This window comes from Netta rufina (genome assembly GCF_964035555.1).
Source record: "Netta rufina genome assembly, chromosome: Z".
NCBI lineage: Eukaryota > Metazoa > Chordata > Aves > Anseriformes > Anatidae > Netta > Netta rufina.
Window position 1 is genome coordinate 32,643,110 of NC_140126.1, and position 18,767 is coordinate 32,661,876.

At 36.4% G+C, this 18,767-nt stretch overlaps 1 protein-coding gene across 2 annotated transcripts in view; it reads right to left on the reverse strand.

Moving 5' to 3' along the window:
• The window catches only part of SLC24A2 (solute carrier family 24 member 2), a gene marked incomplete at both ends in the record, with an annotated part of 112,489 nt that overhangs the window by 22,214 nt on the left and 71,508 nt on the right, over positions 1 to 18,767 (reverse strand). The window contains 3 exons of one of the 2 annotated variants that reach the window (XM_084305812.1): positions 1,674 to 1,762; positions 3,907 to 4,002; positions 10,094 to 10,144. In XM_084305812.1, the coding sequence (XP_084161938.1) occupies positions 1,674 to 1,762; positions 3,907 to 4,002; positions 10,094 to 10,144 (236 nt within the window). The remainder of the gene's footprint in view (positions 1 to 1,673; positions 1,763 to 3,906; positions 4,003 to 10,093; positions 10,145 to 18,767) is intronic. The other variant, XM_084305813.1, reaches the window with a different exon arrangement.

The window sequence follows — 18,767 nt, forward strand, 5'->3', positions numbered from 1 at the left end:
ATAATTATTTGATTATGTGGAATATCGGAAACTAACCATCTCTTTCGATGGATCTTTATTCTCCATTTCTATTCCCAGGGACAAAAATTAACTGTGAATAGTGAGGAATTAAAGCTTTTTCCCCTTATCTGGAGTACTAACCCCAGCTGGCCATAATCCATGTCACTACTCCACCTCTACCTTTGTAAAGCACTTTTTACAAAGACTCATTCTACTATGCATCACAATGTTCTTTCTCAGTCTTGCAGACAGAGGCACAAAATTGGAAAACGTATTCCATGTATATACATGATCCTGTCAAATTATACTCCTTGTGAGGGATGATAGTGTTTAGGAAAGAGCCAACAGAAGTAAATAAACACTGCTACTTGTACACCAGTTTGATTTTTTTTTTTTTTCCCTATGGCTTGCATAACCTTTAAAGGAAAGAATTTTACCTAAAATGATTTTGTTCAAGTCATGAACAAGGCAAGATTATCTCTGATGTGGACTAGCAATTTTAAATGAAAAGCAAGTGAAAACAACAGAAATATTGAATACTAAGCCGGGGCAATTCAAAACAAAACATAAGCGTTGCCTTTTTTCGCATGATTTTGCTGTATGCAAATGCAAGACAGTTCATCCCATTTTTAGTAAGAGGAAGCTCATGTTATGGTATAAGCCTCTTTTCAGCCATCTCTTGCAGCAACTTTCTTGTGTCAGCATAGCCTTAATACAACTGTACAAACAAAAGCATTATACAAGCTCCCATGTCAAGGACTATTTTTAACAAGACTTTTTTTCTTTAAGTGGGTTTTGCTGCCCCAGTCTAAAAAAGCAGTGCCAAAGTTTAGCTAAATCAGCTCACCATCATTTTCCACTTGTTTGCCTGCTTGGCATGTAGGTTGGATTAATAACATTTAAAAAATATTAACAGTCATTAAAAAGGGGCCAGGGAGGACCTAGTTTTGCAGTCAGTTATACTTGAAAATTACAGCTTATTTATGAAATAATTTAGTTAATTTGTATAGCTATTTCAGTAGCTACACAGGTGAAATATACACAGTTATGCAGTTACCTGGTTATTATCTACAAAATATATATGCTAAAATAAGTCAATTTAAGAGTATAATTTCTTCTTCCATAGATTTTAACTGTATGCAAGAGAGTCAGAGAAATACTAGTATGGTCTATTTGTTGAATTTAATTTGTAATGTCTCAAGATAAGAGAATGGAGAGTGGAAAAGTTTGTGTACAGCTCCTGTTTTGGAGCCCCTTTTTGCAACTATACCATGAAGCTCAACATGACAGGCTACCTTCTCAAGAGAACAGGCTCTGTGCAGTGTGATTTTAATCAGACAAGCAATTTTCATTAGCCTTATTCAGGGCTGTGAACATTTTATCTGATAAGCAAAAATGTATTTCCTAAAAGAATACATTTCAGACTACTGGAATATATCTTATGTTACAATGAAGTGCAAGGGTCACAGGGGATATATGTGCAAATAGACCTCCTTATACACATATATGGCAAACCTTATTCTCATATATTGGGTCCAGTAGTAAACAAATATTAAATATATTGTAGATGGGTCCTATTAGCAACTTCTTGCAATTAAGACACACACTTCCAGTGAAAAGTACAATCAAGCACGCAAAATATTTGCCAATTTAAAAATGAAAGAGACACTAACCTCTTCTTCAACATTATGGGCAATTCCATTCTGCACTGGTCCTGAATCACTTGGTGGTGTTACTGCAACTTCTACTTTTGCACTTTTTTCTGTGTCATTATCCATAAATAAGAACAAGAAAACAACAGAGCAGAATATTAACAATCTATTGGTGAAACTGGTGCATTTAGTCTGTGTAAATAATCAAAATCTGACGGTGGATGAACACCTGCCTTAGAGAGAGACTAAAATTCTGGCTTCCATTTCTCCCGCACACATTTTGAATAAAATTCTTATGAATGGTGAGCTGGTGATTGAAGAAATTATTCTACTGGCAGTTATGTTCTAAAAAAATTACATCCCTGGCAATACTTCATGCTCTTTGTTTATGCTAAACTTAATGAACATAACACTTCAGGTAAAACATGGTGTATAGTGTTCTACCCAGACATTAATGAATGCAGATGAAGGGATATATTCAGTAAGAGATAACTTTTATACCTCACTAAACTCTGCAATTCATAAAGTTACATCTGAATTATAATAAAGTTCTTTCTTCTGCAAAAACGTTGGAAAAGAATAAACAGAATCCCATTGCCCTTGAGCAAAAGTCTTACAGCGATTGAAGGGATAAAACTGAGCCTTCAGTTTATGGCACTGAATTTATTCAAATTTATTCTTACTTTTTTTATTTTGGAATTCTCTAAACAGCAGTCATCTCTTTTGGCATGTACTAGATAAAAATGTCAATGGCCAAGAATCCCTGGGACAATTTGAAGTTAAGAGGAATAGCAATAAGAAATGTCTGACTCAAGTTCAGTGTTCCTTATGGTATGCTCTTATGCACATAAGTAAATACAGCTGTCAAGTTACATTACTGCTGTCCTGAGATTCTTCTAAATTAAAAATCTGAGATCACAGCCACAGCAGAGTGCCAGACTATTTGTAATTATTTCAGTGCATGTGCATTGTCCCTTAACCCCATACCCAGCATTATAGTTTATTAACAGAAATGTCCCATTCAATTGCTTGATTCTGGAAGTAAATTTTATCTAAACATAGCACAAGGTCAGAAAAAGTATCAACTGAGAAAATGATTCAGCTTTTATCAGACACATTTGGATCTTGTTTTCTAATGTGGAGAATATGCCAAGGTAAAGTAGAGAAAAGAAGTCATAATATGGACTTTTCTTTTTGGAATAGAAACTTTTGAAGTAAAAGACAAATACTTATCCTTAATGGCAAGCCATAATAAACTAATTTTGAAAAGCTAACATAGATGGGCTTAAATGTATTTCAGCAAACAGTAGACTCACAAATCAAATCTTAAATATGAAATCTCTTTCTTTTTGTGACAAAGGTAATACTACGTAGAATTTATATGATCCTAGACCAGTGGTTCTTGATTTCTGAATAATCCAAGATCTCACCTATCTATAATATAGAAGTCATTTGTATAAAATTTCAGAAGCTTTTCACTTACTCAGTAGAAAACTTATAGGGTTCCATGAGCTGTGAAGTGTTGAATGCTACTTCTTTAAGATAGGTAAAATATGCATGCATGGCATGAATGCATGCATTCAGTACGTAAAGGATTGGGCAAAGCACCATCAGGTAATAAGTTGGTAATGTTAAAAATCAGCCGTGGCTACCTCAAGCAGTTCCTTTGGATTGCGGGGATGGCATTTATCTTGCAGAACTTCTGAACAAACTGGATTTTGTTTAACATCGCATGAGGGCTGAACTAACTCAATGCTGTTGTTCTCTGCTTATATAAGAATTTCAGTAACATGGCCAGAGAGAAAGTACAGAGCATAATCCTGCATGTCAGTGGTCTGTTTAGATCTGTGGGTTGAACAGGTATATTACAGGTATATTAAATACTACAGCACATTATACCCTTGCATCAACCTTTCAAAAGTCAGTATATTTATTAAATTTCACAGGCAAACTGCAAATACATTTTGCCTCTTTATTTCTGCCAGTTCAGCACTTGTCCAAAATCAGCATTGTATTTATCTCTGCAGTAATTCTGGGAGGCTTTCTAGATGTCTTATCAGACCTTCTCATCTTGCACTTAACTCCTATCCTGTCCTTGGGTGTCATACTCTTTTCTGAGGGGAATCAGAATATGTTTAGTAAGACAATGAAAATGAAGTAGAAGGTGAAATTCACTTCTAAGGATTTTCAAGTAAAATTTAACAGTGAAAAAAGCCCTCAGGAGTAAGTGATAAATCTGCACGGCTGCACTCACCGTGATTAGCAGCTCCATTCTGTCTTTCACTGTCTTCCACCTGGCACTTCTTTTTGGCAATCTTATGCAGAATTGAGGCCCTTTCCTTGAATTTTCCTAAAAGGAAGGATTATCATTATTCAAATGCATACATTTTGAGAGGCAAAGTTTTTTGCCACAGCTCCATAAATCAGTGCCAGTAATCCATTCCCATTCCTCCCCAAACAGCAAACATGTTATGAAACACTATCTTATTAAAACTTTTTTCCTTCCAGTGGAAATAAGATTTTTTTTTTTTCCTGTTCTGAGAACTCTGCAAGAAATAAGAAATGAAAAACAAAAAAATATTTTTCTTTTGAAGAGGCAGTCAGTAAAGTTCCTGTTACAAAAGTACTTCTGTACGATCTGAGACTAAACAGAAGATTAATACAGATGAATAAAGATATTAACAACAAATACAGTTTCAGATCTCAGTCAGTACTACAGTGTCACAGAATTTCAGATGAACCAAAATATTGCATCATGGTGACCTTTGTTAGCTTTGTCAATTTGTACTCATTCATGTCACTGTAATTTCAACAGGTACTTCAGATGGAGAGGAAAAAGTCTTCATAATAAATTATTTCCATTCCAGCTTCTCAAAGGAAAATTTTCTTCTCACCCTTCCAGGTGGTTTTTGTCTCCTATCAGGTTAAGCATGAAATTCATCATCTAGACTGTCTCCAGGACAACTCATTACCCCCTAAGAGAAGTCCCAGGTCACTCTTTGTTGCCCATTGATTCCAAACACCACATCCAAATTAGGCAATGCCAAAGCTGGCAAATATTAAGTGAAATTAATTCTTCCCTTTTTCTACTTTGGTTGAACTTTCTATGTAAGGCCTCTTTGGGTGGTTTATGACTGTCTATGTGTTGTAGAAAGACACTGTATGTGCTCTGGTGCACAAAGAGTGCAGGCTTAAGGCCAAAAGATATTTCAACAGAATCACACGATTGATTAACAATGGGAAGTACAGAGAAGTCATGAATTAACTCAGGTAGCTGGGTAGACTCACTGCTTCTAGATTAAAATTAAAGACATGCAAGAAAAAATATTTGGTCAAGAAAGAAATCCTCTCTTCCCTTCTTGCAAATGGAAGCTTCTCAGAAACAATACCATCACAAGAAAATGTTTCAAATTCTTGTACCAATGTTTTCATATGTGCAGAAATGTATGCACAGTGCACAGGGACTTGCAGATACTATTCACGTGGAAGTAGAATTATTGTGTCAACAGCAAATCACTTGGAGAGTAATAAAAATGCCACAAAAGATTTAATAAACAGTATTGTCCTTGCAGTAGCCCCTATCTTTTCACAAGCACATCATGCTCAAAAATAAATAAATAACTAAACAAGCAAACAAATAAATAAATAAATTAGTCATTGCAAAAGTTATCTTAATACATGGTACCTAAAGTAAAACTGCCTGCAGAAGAGTATTGAAGAATAGAACACAATGCTAAATAGTAAGCCACTTCATTATTTCAGTGTGCAGGGTCAATGGCAGAGATTTTAATTAGATGGGGAATAAGAAATAAAGAGTTAAAGAAAAAAAAAAAGAGAGAAAGAGAAATGAAGTTTATTGGGATATGAGATGACACAAAGAAAAAAAATGATATAAATAAAAGGAAAACTATATTTCTAAATATTTTAATCTGAAATGCTAAGTCAAGCCAGCTCTTAACTTCAATTGAAACACAAGGGCCATTTAAGAAGTGCTTCTCCAGATGCATGCATAGATTCTGAGAGGTGCCTGCATAATTTTCATACAACACATATGTCAGTTTGCTACAGGATTTCTTGAAGTGTCAGACTCCAACTCATCTTCATATATCTGAAAATTTGGTCTGTGATACCCAAATACCCAAACATATTTTTTGTGAGCAATGAAAACTATGGAACTGAGATTTTTTTCTGAGAAACATATGTGGAAACATCTATGTTTTCATCTATGCCAGGATTATTTTAATTTAAGACCCAAATTTTAAACAGTATATTAAAGTGATGCAGACTTTGATGAGGATACTACATTTTTTTTTGTCTAGGATTGCTTAGAAATAGTTCGGATTTTATTGTTTCTTTTTTTTTTTTTTTCTCTGAGAGAAACTCGAACTGAAAAGATCTCCACAGCTATTCATACTGTTTTAGATCAAATTAATTGAAGTTGTCCTTTTTATTTTTTTCTTCACATTGTCAAGTGTCTCTCTTCTTTAGGAAGAATTTCATATATTGAAATTTGTAAGTCACACATCCACCAGTTCTTTCAGGAGGCTGTTCCACAGTTATATGTCACTGTCATGGAAATTAACCTCATCATTTGAAATGGAAAGTGTTTTTTTGCTTATCTTTATTTCTCAGTATATGCAAGCTTCAGCTTATATTTTTTTACATCATTACCTGCTGTTCAATTCATGCAGTGTAAGTAATAAAACAGTGTGAGGAAATGATTAAAGGACATAAAATCAACTATCAAAAGTGCCATTGCAGGAAAGAAGTAATACTAGACTGCCTGAAGGCACTGAGATGTAAAAGAAAGCAGAGCTGTGGTTCCTCCTTCCTAATCCTTGCCCTTTTTGTCTACTAAGTCCAAACAAACCAAATCAGAACTTCTTCAGACCCACCAAGAACCAAGATATTTTTAAGTTATTCAAATTTACAGAAAGCCTCAAAAATTTCATCTTAGGCATACATGCTCTCTTGTGCTTTTTTTCTTATCTTTTAGTGGCTAAATGAACCCATAGGAATTTTATGCTATTCTTAATTCTTGGAGAAGCTAGAAGCTTTTGTTTCCTCTTTAACAGTCCTACGTGCTATGGGTTTTACTACCTAAGCATAATTTTTACAACAGGTGCCATAAGAGTGTAGATCAATGACAGTGTTTGACTTCATGGATAAAAATAGGATAATAAAAATAGGATAATAGCTATAGAAAATTCTTAATTAATCTAGATTTGCTGAACTTGGACAGACATTGCAATTCTTTTACCTTTAAAAAGCACGACCCAGAAGGAACATGAGATCAAGGCTGGGTGATTAGGAAAGAAGGTAGCTTAAAGTTAAATTTCTTATATATGAATGTATGCAAACAAATCAGTAGTGTATAATAAACATACGCCTTGATCTGCATGAGTATATCCAGCTAGCATCAGCTGGCCAAGATTGCCTTCCTGATCATGGACATGTTAAAAATGCAATCATTTGACTACAATCTAAATTATGGGCTACAGTTTCACCTCTGATTTTACAGAAAAGTAATTTATCTTCAGAAATCTACTGGTTTAACAAATGTAAGACTATCATTTGTCTTCTTCTTAGTCTCTGATCAAATGTAAATTACTACACATATGTGCCATCAGCGCTATAGCTGAGCTTTCATAATATACCAAATCTGTGGTTGTTGAGCAGTCTGAACTGTTCCTACCAGTCCATTTGGTGACCAGCTGTGGAACAAAGCTGGGAGGTTGCAACTGATCAATTTTAGAAATTTGCTTCGTGCACTTTCTACTTAAACTGTAAAATGCTACAGAAGTGCTACATGAAAATATGTGCAATTTTGTCATGTTGTAGGCTGTTGGTGGAGGCTACTTGACACAGGATTAATGTGAAGTTCTTTTCCCATCTGGTAGGGTATATTGTCTCTGTGAGTTGGACCTGATTAATTGGTAATTAATCTAAAACAATTTGTGAGGATGAAAATCATTTGTTTGCTGATTATTCAGCAATTAATTGAAAGTCAGCTTCTGACCAAACAGAGCAAACAAAACAGATCAGTTCCTAAGACCTGGAGCACAAAGGCCCCCAGTGGCCTTTAGGCTGTATCTGGTATTGTCAGCTAACTGTCACATTTTGTCTCTGCTTATGCTGATGCAGCAACAAAAATATATGTGCGCATGCTTCTCCATCAATTTCAGAATGAAAGATCTGCTGGCTACCTCCATTCAGGGTATGGGTGGGAGCCCAAGGATAAGGATGTACAGCATTAGAAACAAAAATCTGGAATTTGCAACTGGATTTACACATTACTGTGGCTAACTGGTTAACTTACTGTAGAAGATGTACAAAAAGCTCAGCCAAAAAAAAAAAAAAGAAAAAAAAGAAAAAAGGAGAGAAAGGGATAATGAAAATATGTGAATAAGTGTAATGTGGAGTGATGAGGATTATATTTTTGAATATCCAAATAGAGAGTTGAAAATATAGCACACTGATCTAAATATAGCCTCTGGGATACACTATTCATTATTGTTTTATGAAATGCATTTGAAAATGATTATGACAATTGTATCGAGAAGCTAAACTGTATTGTAGACTTATCAGTGTTAATACTCCTAAAGACAAAGAGTTTCCTTCTTTCTTTTTGTTACTGGAAAATTTTTACTACTAGATTTTAGCTACTGCTACAGTATGGTCTTTGATTATTTATTCATGAGGAGTGTTTTCTGAGGTGACATTGAATATTAATAGCATTACGTCAGTATAGGCGCAGTGATAATATAGGCATATAATGTACATAACATTCTTGCGTGGATATTTTCCCATGAATATCTATTTTTAACTACCATTACAGTATTTATAAAAACCTGAAGACTACTTATGCAGCAATTGTTTTTGAAATGGTAGGTTTCACACTTTGGAATAAAGTATAAGGACCTTAACATATCCAGCTCTGAGGCTAGAATGAGAAATGACATTTGCTACTTGAATGTAAAAAACACTGAGATGATATGTGCTGCAAAAGCTTTAGCTCTGGTAGCGTTATCTGAATCGGCTTGGTTAATGACTCATTTCAGGTGCTTCAGAAGTGTGTTTAAACAACACATACACCAAGGTTTGCCTGGTAAAATCTCATCTCAAGCATCTTCTCTTATATTAGTACCACTTCTGTGAGTCAGACGATGAATCTGGTGGTGCTTCCAGGCTGCCCTACAAGCTGGTGGTCATGCTTTCTCCAGAAGAAACCATCATCTTCCAATATCAGGCACAAAGGTGGAAGCTGGCCCCAGGACAGTAAGCATATGTGATTATAAGCAGCTCAAATAAAAAATGAGAAAGAGTCAGAAGTTATGTTGTTTTTTTTTTAATTTTTATTTTTTTTTGGTTGGTTGGTTTTCCAGGAGAAATGGCCAGAAGGCATATAATAAAGGTTTTATTAAAACCTTTTTAACAACAAGATCAATCTAAACAATGATCTAGAGCATGTCTATATTCATAAATACAGAGAACATAAGCTATTCATCTTATATTTAGAATTAATATATATATATTTATATATATTATATTATATATATATTAATATATAGAGAGAATTAAAAGTAAGTAGGAATGGGCAGTTAAACTACAGACCTCAAGCTTATCTCCATAGTCAAACACACCAGTGAGTACTAAACTGAGCACTCATGAAAACTTCTGTCTAGCACTGTAGTCAAACAGCTGGACAATGAGCCTCGATCTTATAGATATTCAGGTCTCAGGCCTGGGAAACTTCCGAATTACAGAAGTGCTGGCTGCAGTTGGACATAAATGTGGTGGAAATTAAGTAACTGGGCTCCTGAATTAATACAGTAAACATCAATGTTTTTGAATCAGCAGAAAAATTCCTTGAGATACTGAGCCCTGATTCAGGCCCTAATCACTTCCTTCTTGTACTGTTAGAACCAGGATTTTAAATTGAATATTAATTGCAATTAAGCTTACAATTAATACTCCATGAACAGTCATGCCTAGTTTTTGAAATTCATTCCTTACTTTTGAATAATACAGCAAACTGAAGTTACTTAATAATTGTTCTCAAGCTGAGTGATTTTAACATCCACAAATTACCTTCCTAAATGCATTGTAAAACATGGCATAAAATAAGGATTCACAATCTACATTATATTGTGCTATATAAATTATGAGTTTGGTTTTGCATGTATATTCTTCTTTAATAAAAACATTCTGTTGTATTTCCTTATCTGAAAGTAGCAAAGCTGAAATGTTGAAAATAAAAACCTGAAAAAAGAGCCATAACTGATCACACTGCCAATGAAGTCATGCAAAAAGGAGTCATTCCGTAATGGACAAATTGAAAACAGGAAAAAACAAACAAACAAACAGACAAAAAACAGAAAAGACACTTAAAGTAAGGCTTCGAAAAATGCTGATATGAATGATTCTAAAATATTTCTTACCTTCTTCAGTCATTGTGTCATAATATTTTAGGTTTCCATATGATCCAAGCTCTACAACATCACAGTAAAAGACACAAAGATAAGGAACCAGAAGACATTCAAGAAATGTACACGTTTTTGCATGTGCTTCATAAACTTCAACAGCGATGCAAAAAAATTTTGCAGGACAGTGAAACATGGAGTACAGAAATGGAAGTGCCTTTCCCCCCCACCAGAAATTTCACAAGTCACTTGCTTTATATGAGTAACTTGCTAGACTGAGATTTAGGAGAAGCATCAAAATCTACTATTCAGCCTTTTCAAGGTGATTACCAATTTGGTGTCTCCTTATTTGGGAATAACATAACAAAGCTTGACAGGACTTGAGCAGCAGGAGCTTTGGAAAATGAGCTTTTTTAACATGTCTCAGGACATACAATCAAATAGTTACACATCCAAAACATAATAAATTTAAAACATAATCTCAGAAATTGTGCATTACGCTGTCTCACATACATTGTTCTGATACCAGTGCAGACGCTGACATGCTGTAGAGTGTTACTCAATTTAACCACTCTCATTATTTGTGAAACCAGAAAAGATACATTTACTCACTTTACTGGGGGCTATGAGACCTAAATTCATTAACATTAAATAGATCTCAATATGATTATAGTCTATCAGATCAGAGAAAGGAATGGAATGCAGAGGTCTGTAGGTCTTTAGGACTATGCTTATTTTTCCGTGTGATACAGATTTATACAAAATATTTTTTTTTTCTCCAGTTGCTGCTTTACACCTCATTTTTGAGTGAAAGTATATTTTTTCTTTCTTTCTTTCTTTCTTTCTTTCTTTCTTTCTTTCTTTCTTTCTTTCTTTCTTTCTTTCTTTCTTTCTTTCTTTCTTTCTTTCTTTCTTTCTTTCTTTAAAAGCATATATTCGTATATGTTTGCATATGTAAAATACAATATATTAATATTGGTCTCAGCATTCTATATAACAGGACAGAGAAAAAATAAGAACATGGAACAATCGGTAAACAACTTGTTGAGGAATCTGTGGATGGTTTGTTATTTTTTATGTAAAATGTTACAATTGAGTTTCTGATCATCCAATCTTTGACAGAGCATAATCATACAAAACGGATCCTTAACAGTCTGATAGTGGTGTTTTCTTTGGAAATATTCTCTCTTCATGTTTATGAATCTGTTTAAGCAATTAACTATACAAATGCTGGTCAATTATTTTGCTTTTAGCTGCTGCACCTCATGATCTTTCAATGTTTTTCCACACAAGTGAATTTTAGTGAAGGTTTGGCCATTAGTTCTTAACTGTAAAATAGTGATATCACATAAAACATATGCTTTAAAAGTCCTTAGTTTTTAATCTATTTGATGATACCTAAATCTGCCAAATGAACATTTCTACAATGCAGAGAAAAAAAAGTGTGTAACTAAGAAATACATGCTATTATCAGTGTTAACTTTATAAATGAACTGTGATTGATTGTAAAGATTCTTTCAGGGACTTGTTTTAACAAAACCAATTACAAATATTGGCATACTCCTGCTTGTACAATGTAGTCTCTTATTTGCACATAAGTAAACCCATTAGCATATGACATTACTCTAGGTCTCTGTTAAAGCAAAGAAAGATGTCATTTAAAGAGAGAAATTTACCTATTGTTACGTGATGTTACAATGATGTTACATATTGTTACAATGATATATAATGAATATACTGTTTTGTAAATAAAATAAAATAAAATAAAATAAAATAAAATAAAATAAAAATCTTACTGTTGTAACATAATCTTTGTAGCTACTTTTACACAAAGGAAGCTGTCCAACAACCTTGGTTTAGCCCTAAAAACTTGAATTCCTTATCCTGGGAGAGCTCCCTATAACTTCAATTTGCATATTGAACCATTTGGGACCACATGTGCTTTTTAATTCAGGTACCACGTCCACCAACTAAAGGGCCAGCAACTTTGTTTAAATTTATTCTCATTGATCATTGTTTTGACATTTCTATGGTCAGATTTGCTAGAACCTGGGGTAAAGTGTCCACTGGAGGAGGAGGATGGTAGTGGAAGACAGATGCGAAAAGGAACCCAACAGTAATCACAGAAATGGGAGAACACACAGGAGACGACACTGCCTGAGAGGTACTGTTTAAACTCATGGAGAAAAAAGAGTGCAGGAGCACAAGTGAAGATGGACGAAGTTGTGAAGAAGGTTATACCATGGCAACAAAAAGAAAAACGAACAAAATCAAGTGGAGGCAAGAGGTCTCCAATACAATGGCTGAAACAGAAGAAGTTTCAGAGGAAGCCAACAGGAATGGTGAATTATGCTCCGTCTCCAGAAGAAATAAAAGTAGCAGCAAAAAGGCAGGGCACTTGACATACTGGCCATCTGTTTCAGGCCTGCTTGCTTCCAATCTGAAGTGAGAGATACAAGGCAAACAAGAGAGAAAAAAAGGAGGCTGATATTGCGGAAAAAGAGAAAAGAAACAAACAGGTGTGTATGACAGTGCATGATGCTGACAATAGTTATGCTCCAGGTAATATTCAACACACCAAGGTTTAAACTAGGTTAATTCTTGCAGTTAGCAAAATTATTTCCAGGAAAAAAAAAGAAAAAGAAAAAAAGAAAAAAAAAATCTTGCCAATGAGATTATGCTACACAAAGCTTTTGTAGTCTTATACGCAGAGAAGAACATTTTATAGAAGCAACAGGCCGCTGGCTGCAATGCACAGCTATGATGCTGGAAACTGTCAGCTGCACGTATTCGCATGAATTACTTTGTAGATTTCAATATGACTTGGGTCAGTGCTGTTCAGCAATACCTGACATCTGCCTCTATACAGTCTGCCTCTAATGTACTGGTTTCTGTTATAAAATTTTATGTTATAATAGGATTCTGTTCAATATGACTGTAAGTAAACTCAAACTCAATTGAAGTTCTTTTAAAAAAAATGGATTTGAAAAATTTGTCAGCTTTTAAAATAAACTGGTTTTAAATGGCCTTGGAAATCTGAAATATTGTGATAGAGAGTGTTTGAAAAGATAAAAAAAAATATATCCAACATTATTAAAATTTGATAAGTCCAGTTTTGTCAACATGGTATGTGGTTCCCACACAGGTCACAGCAGACAGACTGGCTGCCAGCCAGTACCAGCATCCCCGCTGGTCACAGAAACAAAAAGGATGCTATGATGCAGCTTAACAGCTGATCCTCAACAGTGACAGAGACAATGAATTAATTTGTTGCCTTCTGCATATTTTTTACACCAGAAGAGAACAGAGGGTTCCTGTTAATCCTGTCTGACATTCCTGAAGAATTACGACAAATTTGCCTTATTACCTACTGTTCTCTATTACATATGTAGTTGCCACAGACTATCAAAGTAAACAGAAAGAATATTGTTACTCAACAGTGCCACATTGATTACAATTTCAAACAATATACCTAATTACTCACTTTATTTTCAATGTTCATAAGTACTCTCTGTGGTAAAATGCTAATTTCTGCCATAGTCTCTCATGGAAGGAAAGTGCAGCCGTTATTTCCGGAGCTCTTTGATCTCTTGCTACCAACATCTCAGACACTGACTGCAGGTGTCCCTCATAATGTTAGGAATCTCTGGCCAAGAGATTCTCACAGTACTCATAAGACAAATACCTGCTTTAAAGTAACCACCTAGAAGTGTGTACCCATGAAAACTGTGGTTTTCAGGCTCTCAAAAACAAGTAATACATTGTGGGTATCTTAGACATGCACAAGATTTCCATTTGGCATAAAAATACATATTTGCATGAAAATGCATCTCACACTTCTTCACAGTAATTAAAAATCTTCTGAGTTAACATATCTTTCATTCAAAACAGAAGTGATAAGGAGAGATCACTGAAGGTAACACCAGAATTTTTAGTGTAGCTCCATTTTGTGTGACTTCCAAAGTCATGAAGGCATCAAAGCATAATACTTAGTCAGCATCAGTGGCAGCTTGGCTTGGAAGGAATTGTTAAGCATTCTGGAATGAACAAATGGAGAGCATAGCTTTTTCCTGAATTTTCAAACCCAAGCCCATAAATTCAAGCTATCAAAAGACTGAATACATAAGATATACATAAGAGGGAGAAGTGAAACAAGAAAGTAAAGGCTCAAAACTGGTAAAGAAATTGAGAATGAGCTTGTAGTCAAGAACTGCAACTTCACAGCAGTCAAATAATTACTAAAAACTTTGTAAGCATGAAACCTATTAGAGTTATATTGGCAAAAAAAGGGAATTTTGTGGAAGAGTTTGCACATATGATTCTGAAGGTCTGCTGCTTCTTGACAGTTCTTCAGAAGAAGTAACAAAGATTTTAGTATGGTCATGCACTCTCACTCTTCAGTGGTCTACTGCATACAAGTGGGCACATGGAAAAGGCAAAAAGTGTATGAAATCAATATGTCACTAGTTTGAGGAGGCCACTTTTTATTTTAAGCGAGGAAAATACACAAAATTTCAGTAGGATACATAGTTTACGTCTGTTAAGACATAAACAAACAACAACAACATAAACAGCAAAGCTTTGATGATCTCCTTAATGAAGACTTAAACCTGATGAGGATTCTCTTCTCTTTTGGAGTGGGTCAGAATGGACACAAGAGAAAACCAAGGAAACAGCGTCCCAGTGAGAGAAACTACAGGGAACCCACAACTAGTGATTAATGCTCCCTGTGTGCTACAGAACTGCAGGATCTGAATGCTATTCACTGATGGGCTTCATGGATCATAGGCTTGTGGTGGGGTAGCTATGACACCTCAGTAGACGTTCTCCAGCAGATCCTGCTGCCACTGTTGGAAATACATGGACATCACTCCCCAGCACAGCTGGGGACACTACTCCCATGTCCCCAGCAGGTTTAAACCACAGAGTTGGGCTAACACAAACTTTATCCACTCAGTTTTATAAGTTGACCTACTCATTCTTGCTGAGTATCAGCATCTGACAAGCTGTCAGATGGAAAAGAGCTGTGACACTTGACAGAGAAATGCTGCAATAAGCTCATTGGCTAGCTGGATCTAAAACAGGCTGTCTGTCTATTGCTTATTGTCTATGAAGGCTGGGTTTATGACAATAGAGTTTTCCACTGAAGGCTGTAAGTTTACATTAGTGCTACTTAAATCAAAATATATTCCTACATATTTTGTGGGACAATAGCAAGAACAGAGGTTGACACTGGGGGAGAAAGGGTATGGAAGAAGTCAGAATGAAAGTTCCTAATAGCAGTGTAGTTAATTATTCCTCTTTGATTATACTGTTCCACGGTGAATAGAAACTTTGAATGAAGAAATTAACAGCTTAATAGAAAGCCTACAGCTTTGGGGATAAATATGCTTTGTTTACTTTTTTATCCTCCAAGATAAGAATGAAGATAATTTTTGCTAATTCTGTGTTTAGAAGTGATTTTAAGGGTGTCTTTTTTTCTGACTGTACTATGTTTTTTTATCAAGTATTTTGCATTTATCATAATGTTTTTCTAATTATGTATGTTCTGGATGGATCTTCTAAATAGTCTCCTACAATAGACAATAGTAGTGGGTGTGGCTGGCATGGAATTAACTTTCCCTGGAGCAGCCCATACAGCATGGCAAGAAGTGGGGAGAGGACATTACCAGGGTAGATGTCCTAAACCAACAAAAGAGATATTCTATACCACATGAGGTCACACTCAGCAATAAATGCTGGGCAAGGGGAAGGGTTTTGGGTTTATATGGCAAGGTTTTGGTAGATGGGGGGCTACATAAGTGGCCTCTGTAAGCAGAGCCCAGCAGCTGCCCCACGTCAGGTCAGAGCCACCTTCCGCCAGCTCCAAAGGGCCCTGCTGCTGGCCAGAGCCAAGCCAAGAAGTGATGTTGATTGAGCCTCTGAGAGAGCAGATTGAAGAAAGGGAAAAAAAATGTTGCACAGCAGCAGTTGGGAGAAAGAGGAGTGAGAACCAGCCCCGTAGACCCCAAGGTCCGCAGGAGGGCAGGAGGTGCTCCAGGCACAGCAGCAGTTCCCCTGCGGCCTGTGGAGAGGGCCCTAGTGGAGCAGGCTGTCCCCCTGCAGCCCATGGGCCCCACATGGAGCAGATCTCCACACTGCAGCCTGTGGAGGAGCCCCCGGTGGAGCAGGTGGATGTGGCCTGGAGGAGGCTGCAGCCCATGGAGAGCCCCCGCAGGAGCAGGCTCCGGGCCGGAGCTGCAGCCCATGGAGAGGAGCCCACGCAGGAGCAGGGGTCTGGGGGGAGCTGCCGCCCACCCGTAGGAGCCTGTGCTGGAGCAGTTTGCTCCTGGGGGATGGATGGACCCCATAGTATGGAGCTGTGTGGTAGCAGGTCTTGAAGAGCTGGTGCCTGTGGGCAGCCCCCACAGGCTCAGTTCAGGAAGGACAGCATACCATGGGAGGGACCCCATGGGGAACAGGGGCAGAGAGTGACCATGAAGGAGCCGCGGAGACGAAGTGACAGGGACTGATCGCAGCCCCCATTCCCTTGCCCTGCTCAGGGGAAGGACATAGAAGAAAGTGGATGGGAGGAGAGTGTGTATTTGCTTTTACTACTCACTGTTCTAGTCTGCTAGCGATAGGCAATAAATTATATCAATCTCCCTTTTTCTGAGTCTGTTTTGCCCATGACAATAATTGTAGAATGATCTCCCTGTCCCTATCTCAAACCCTGAGCCCTTTCCAGCATATTTTCTCCCACTTTCTCTTTGAAGAGGTGGAGTGAGAGAACAGTTGTGGTGGAGTTCACCTGTCCAGCTGGGTAAAGCTGAACAAGAAGGAGAGGGCTGGCTCTCATTATGAAGATGTCTATCCTCCCAAACAATTGCTACACTCATGGAGGCCTTGCTTTCCAGAACGTGTCAAGCATCACTCATTGATGAGAAGTAGAATAATTTTATTTATAGAAGTAAAATAATTTTATTTCCCCTCTGCTTCTGCACAGCCTTTGTTTGTCTTTTCCCTCTTTCTTTTCCCTATAATGAAATTATCCTTATCTCAACCTTTGAGCCTTTTTCTTTCATCATACTCCTCCCCTCTTCCTTTGAGGAGGAGGAGTGAAAGAGAGCTTGTGGTGGAGGAGTCTAGCTGCCCAGCACAGTAAGACCACCACAGAAATTTCCTATTGGAAGGATTTTCTTCCCCCTTTAAACCTTTCTGATATGATTTCTGATCTGGGTTTACTTTCATCATCATGTTTTACAGCATCTCCTTTCAAAATTCACTTTTTTTTTTTTTTTTTTTTTTTTAAAGAAGGATGAATAGGTGGGCCAGAGAACTTAGAGAAATTCATATTATGACATCAAGCATTTTAAGAAACATTTTTCCCCAACTTTTCCTATCTCTCACAGTCTTGAGAAAATTCAATTAGATAATCAGAGACCCAGCCACAAACATAGAAAGAAGGCCAGTTCAAAAATTGTGCTAGATAAATTGTAGTGGCTATCCAACCTAAAGTTGAATCAACACTTGATTTGGTTTCATCAGCAATGGTAGATTAGGATCAAAGAACTCTCAACACTAAAAGCATGTGAAAGATCTGGTGGAGATTAATATTGCAGGTGTATAATGAGAGTCCTAACCCTTGGCAGACCTATAACAAAAAATAATGCCTTGGTACATAGACTGTTTGAGGTAAAATGTACAAATCCCACAAATTAAAGAATATCAGACATCGTGAATTTTAAAAAGGAGTAACTGTTTTGAAAAAAAAATCTTTTCACTGAAACTCAGCATAAATTTGACTCCCACCTTTTGTGTACTCCATTTACCTGCCTGAATTTAAGAAGTGATTGGACTGTGCACTTAGTCACATGGTCTAAACTTTTGGGTAGACCTATGCGGTCCCAGGATTTGGACCTGATGATCCTTATGGGTCCCTTCCAACTCGGGATATTCTATGATTCTATGATTCTACCTCTTCAGTTTCTCATAGACTACTTATATCCCATGTAGGACAGACTGGGACAGCTGTACGAGTTTGTATGTATTATTGCTGCAGCAGGCAGAGTAGAAAAAGCAGATTTTTCAAAAAGCAAAACCTTTTTTCTCCTACTGGCTCTAGATAATCTAAACTATGCAATTTTTAAGTCAGTGTTGTAGGCTACTATTTTTGCCTGTGGGCTTTCAAGCTGCCAGTTTCTGAAAAATGGAAGCCTTGCCATTGAGTTGATGCAGTGGCAAATACAAAGGGATCTCTTTTGGATCCAAATAATACATTAAATAATAATAACTGCACATTTAGAATTCTATCTTTATGGATTATGTTGGATTATGTATGGATTATGTTGGATTATGTATGGATTAGTGTTGTTACTTTGTTAACACACCTAAGCAAATAAAGGAAATCATTTAAATGATAAGGCAGAAATTCACGTTGATGTTTATAGTTGACAGTTTATTGACCAGTAGGCAGAACATTGGGTAATAACTAAATTATGTGATGCTTTGTGTCTCTGGGCTCTACAACAGAATGTGGTTGCCTTCCATCTTGTCTCTAAATTGTAAGCCTCTGTTCCTGTTCTTTCTCCTTATGTGTCCTTACCCTGTTGTTTACTGTAGGTGTTTTTGCCCTGATAATAATCTTATTAAACTTGTCTGTTTTTATTATAATTAGTTTATCATAATTTTATCTAATTGCAGTGTGAACAGA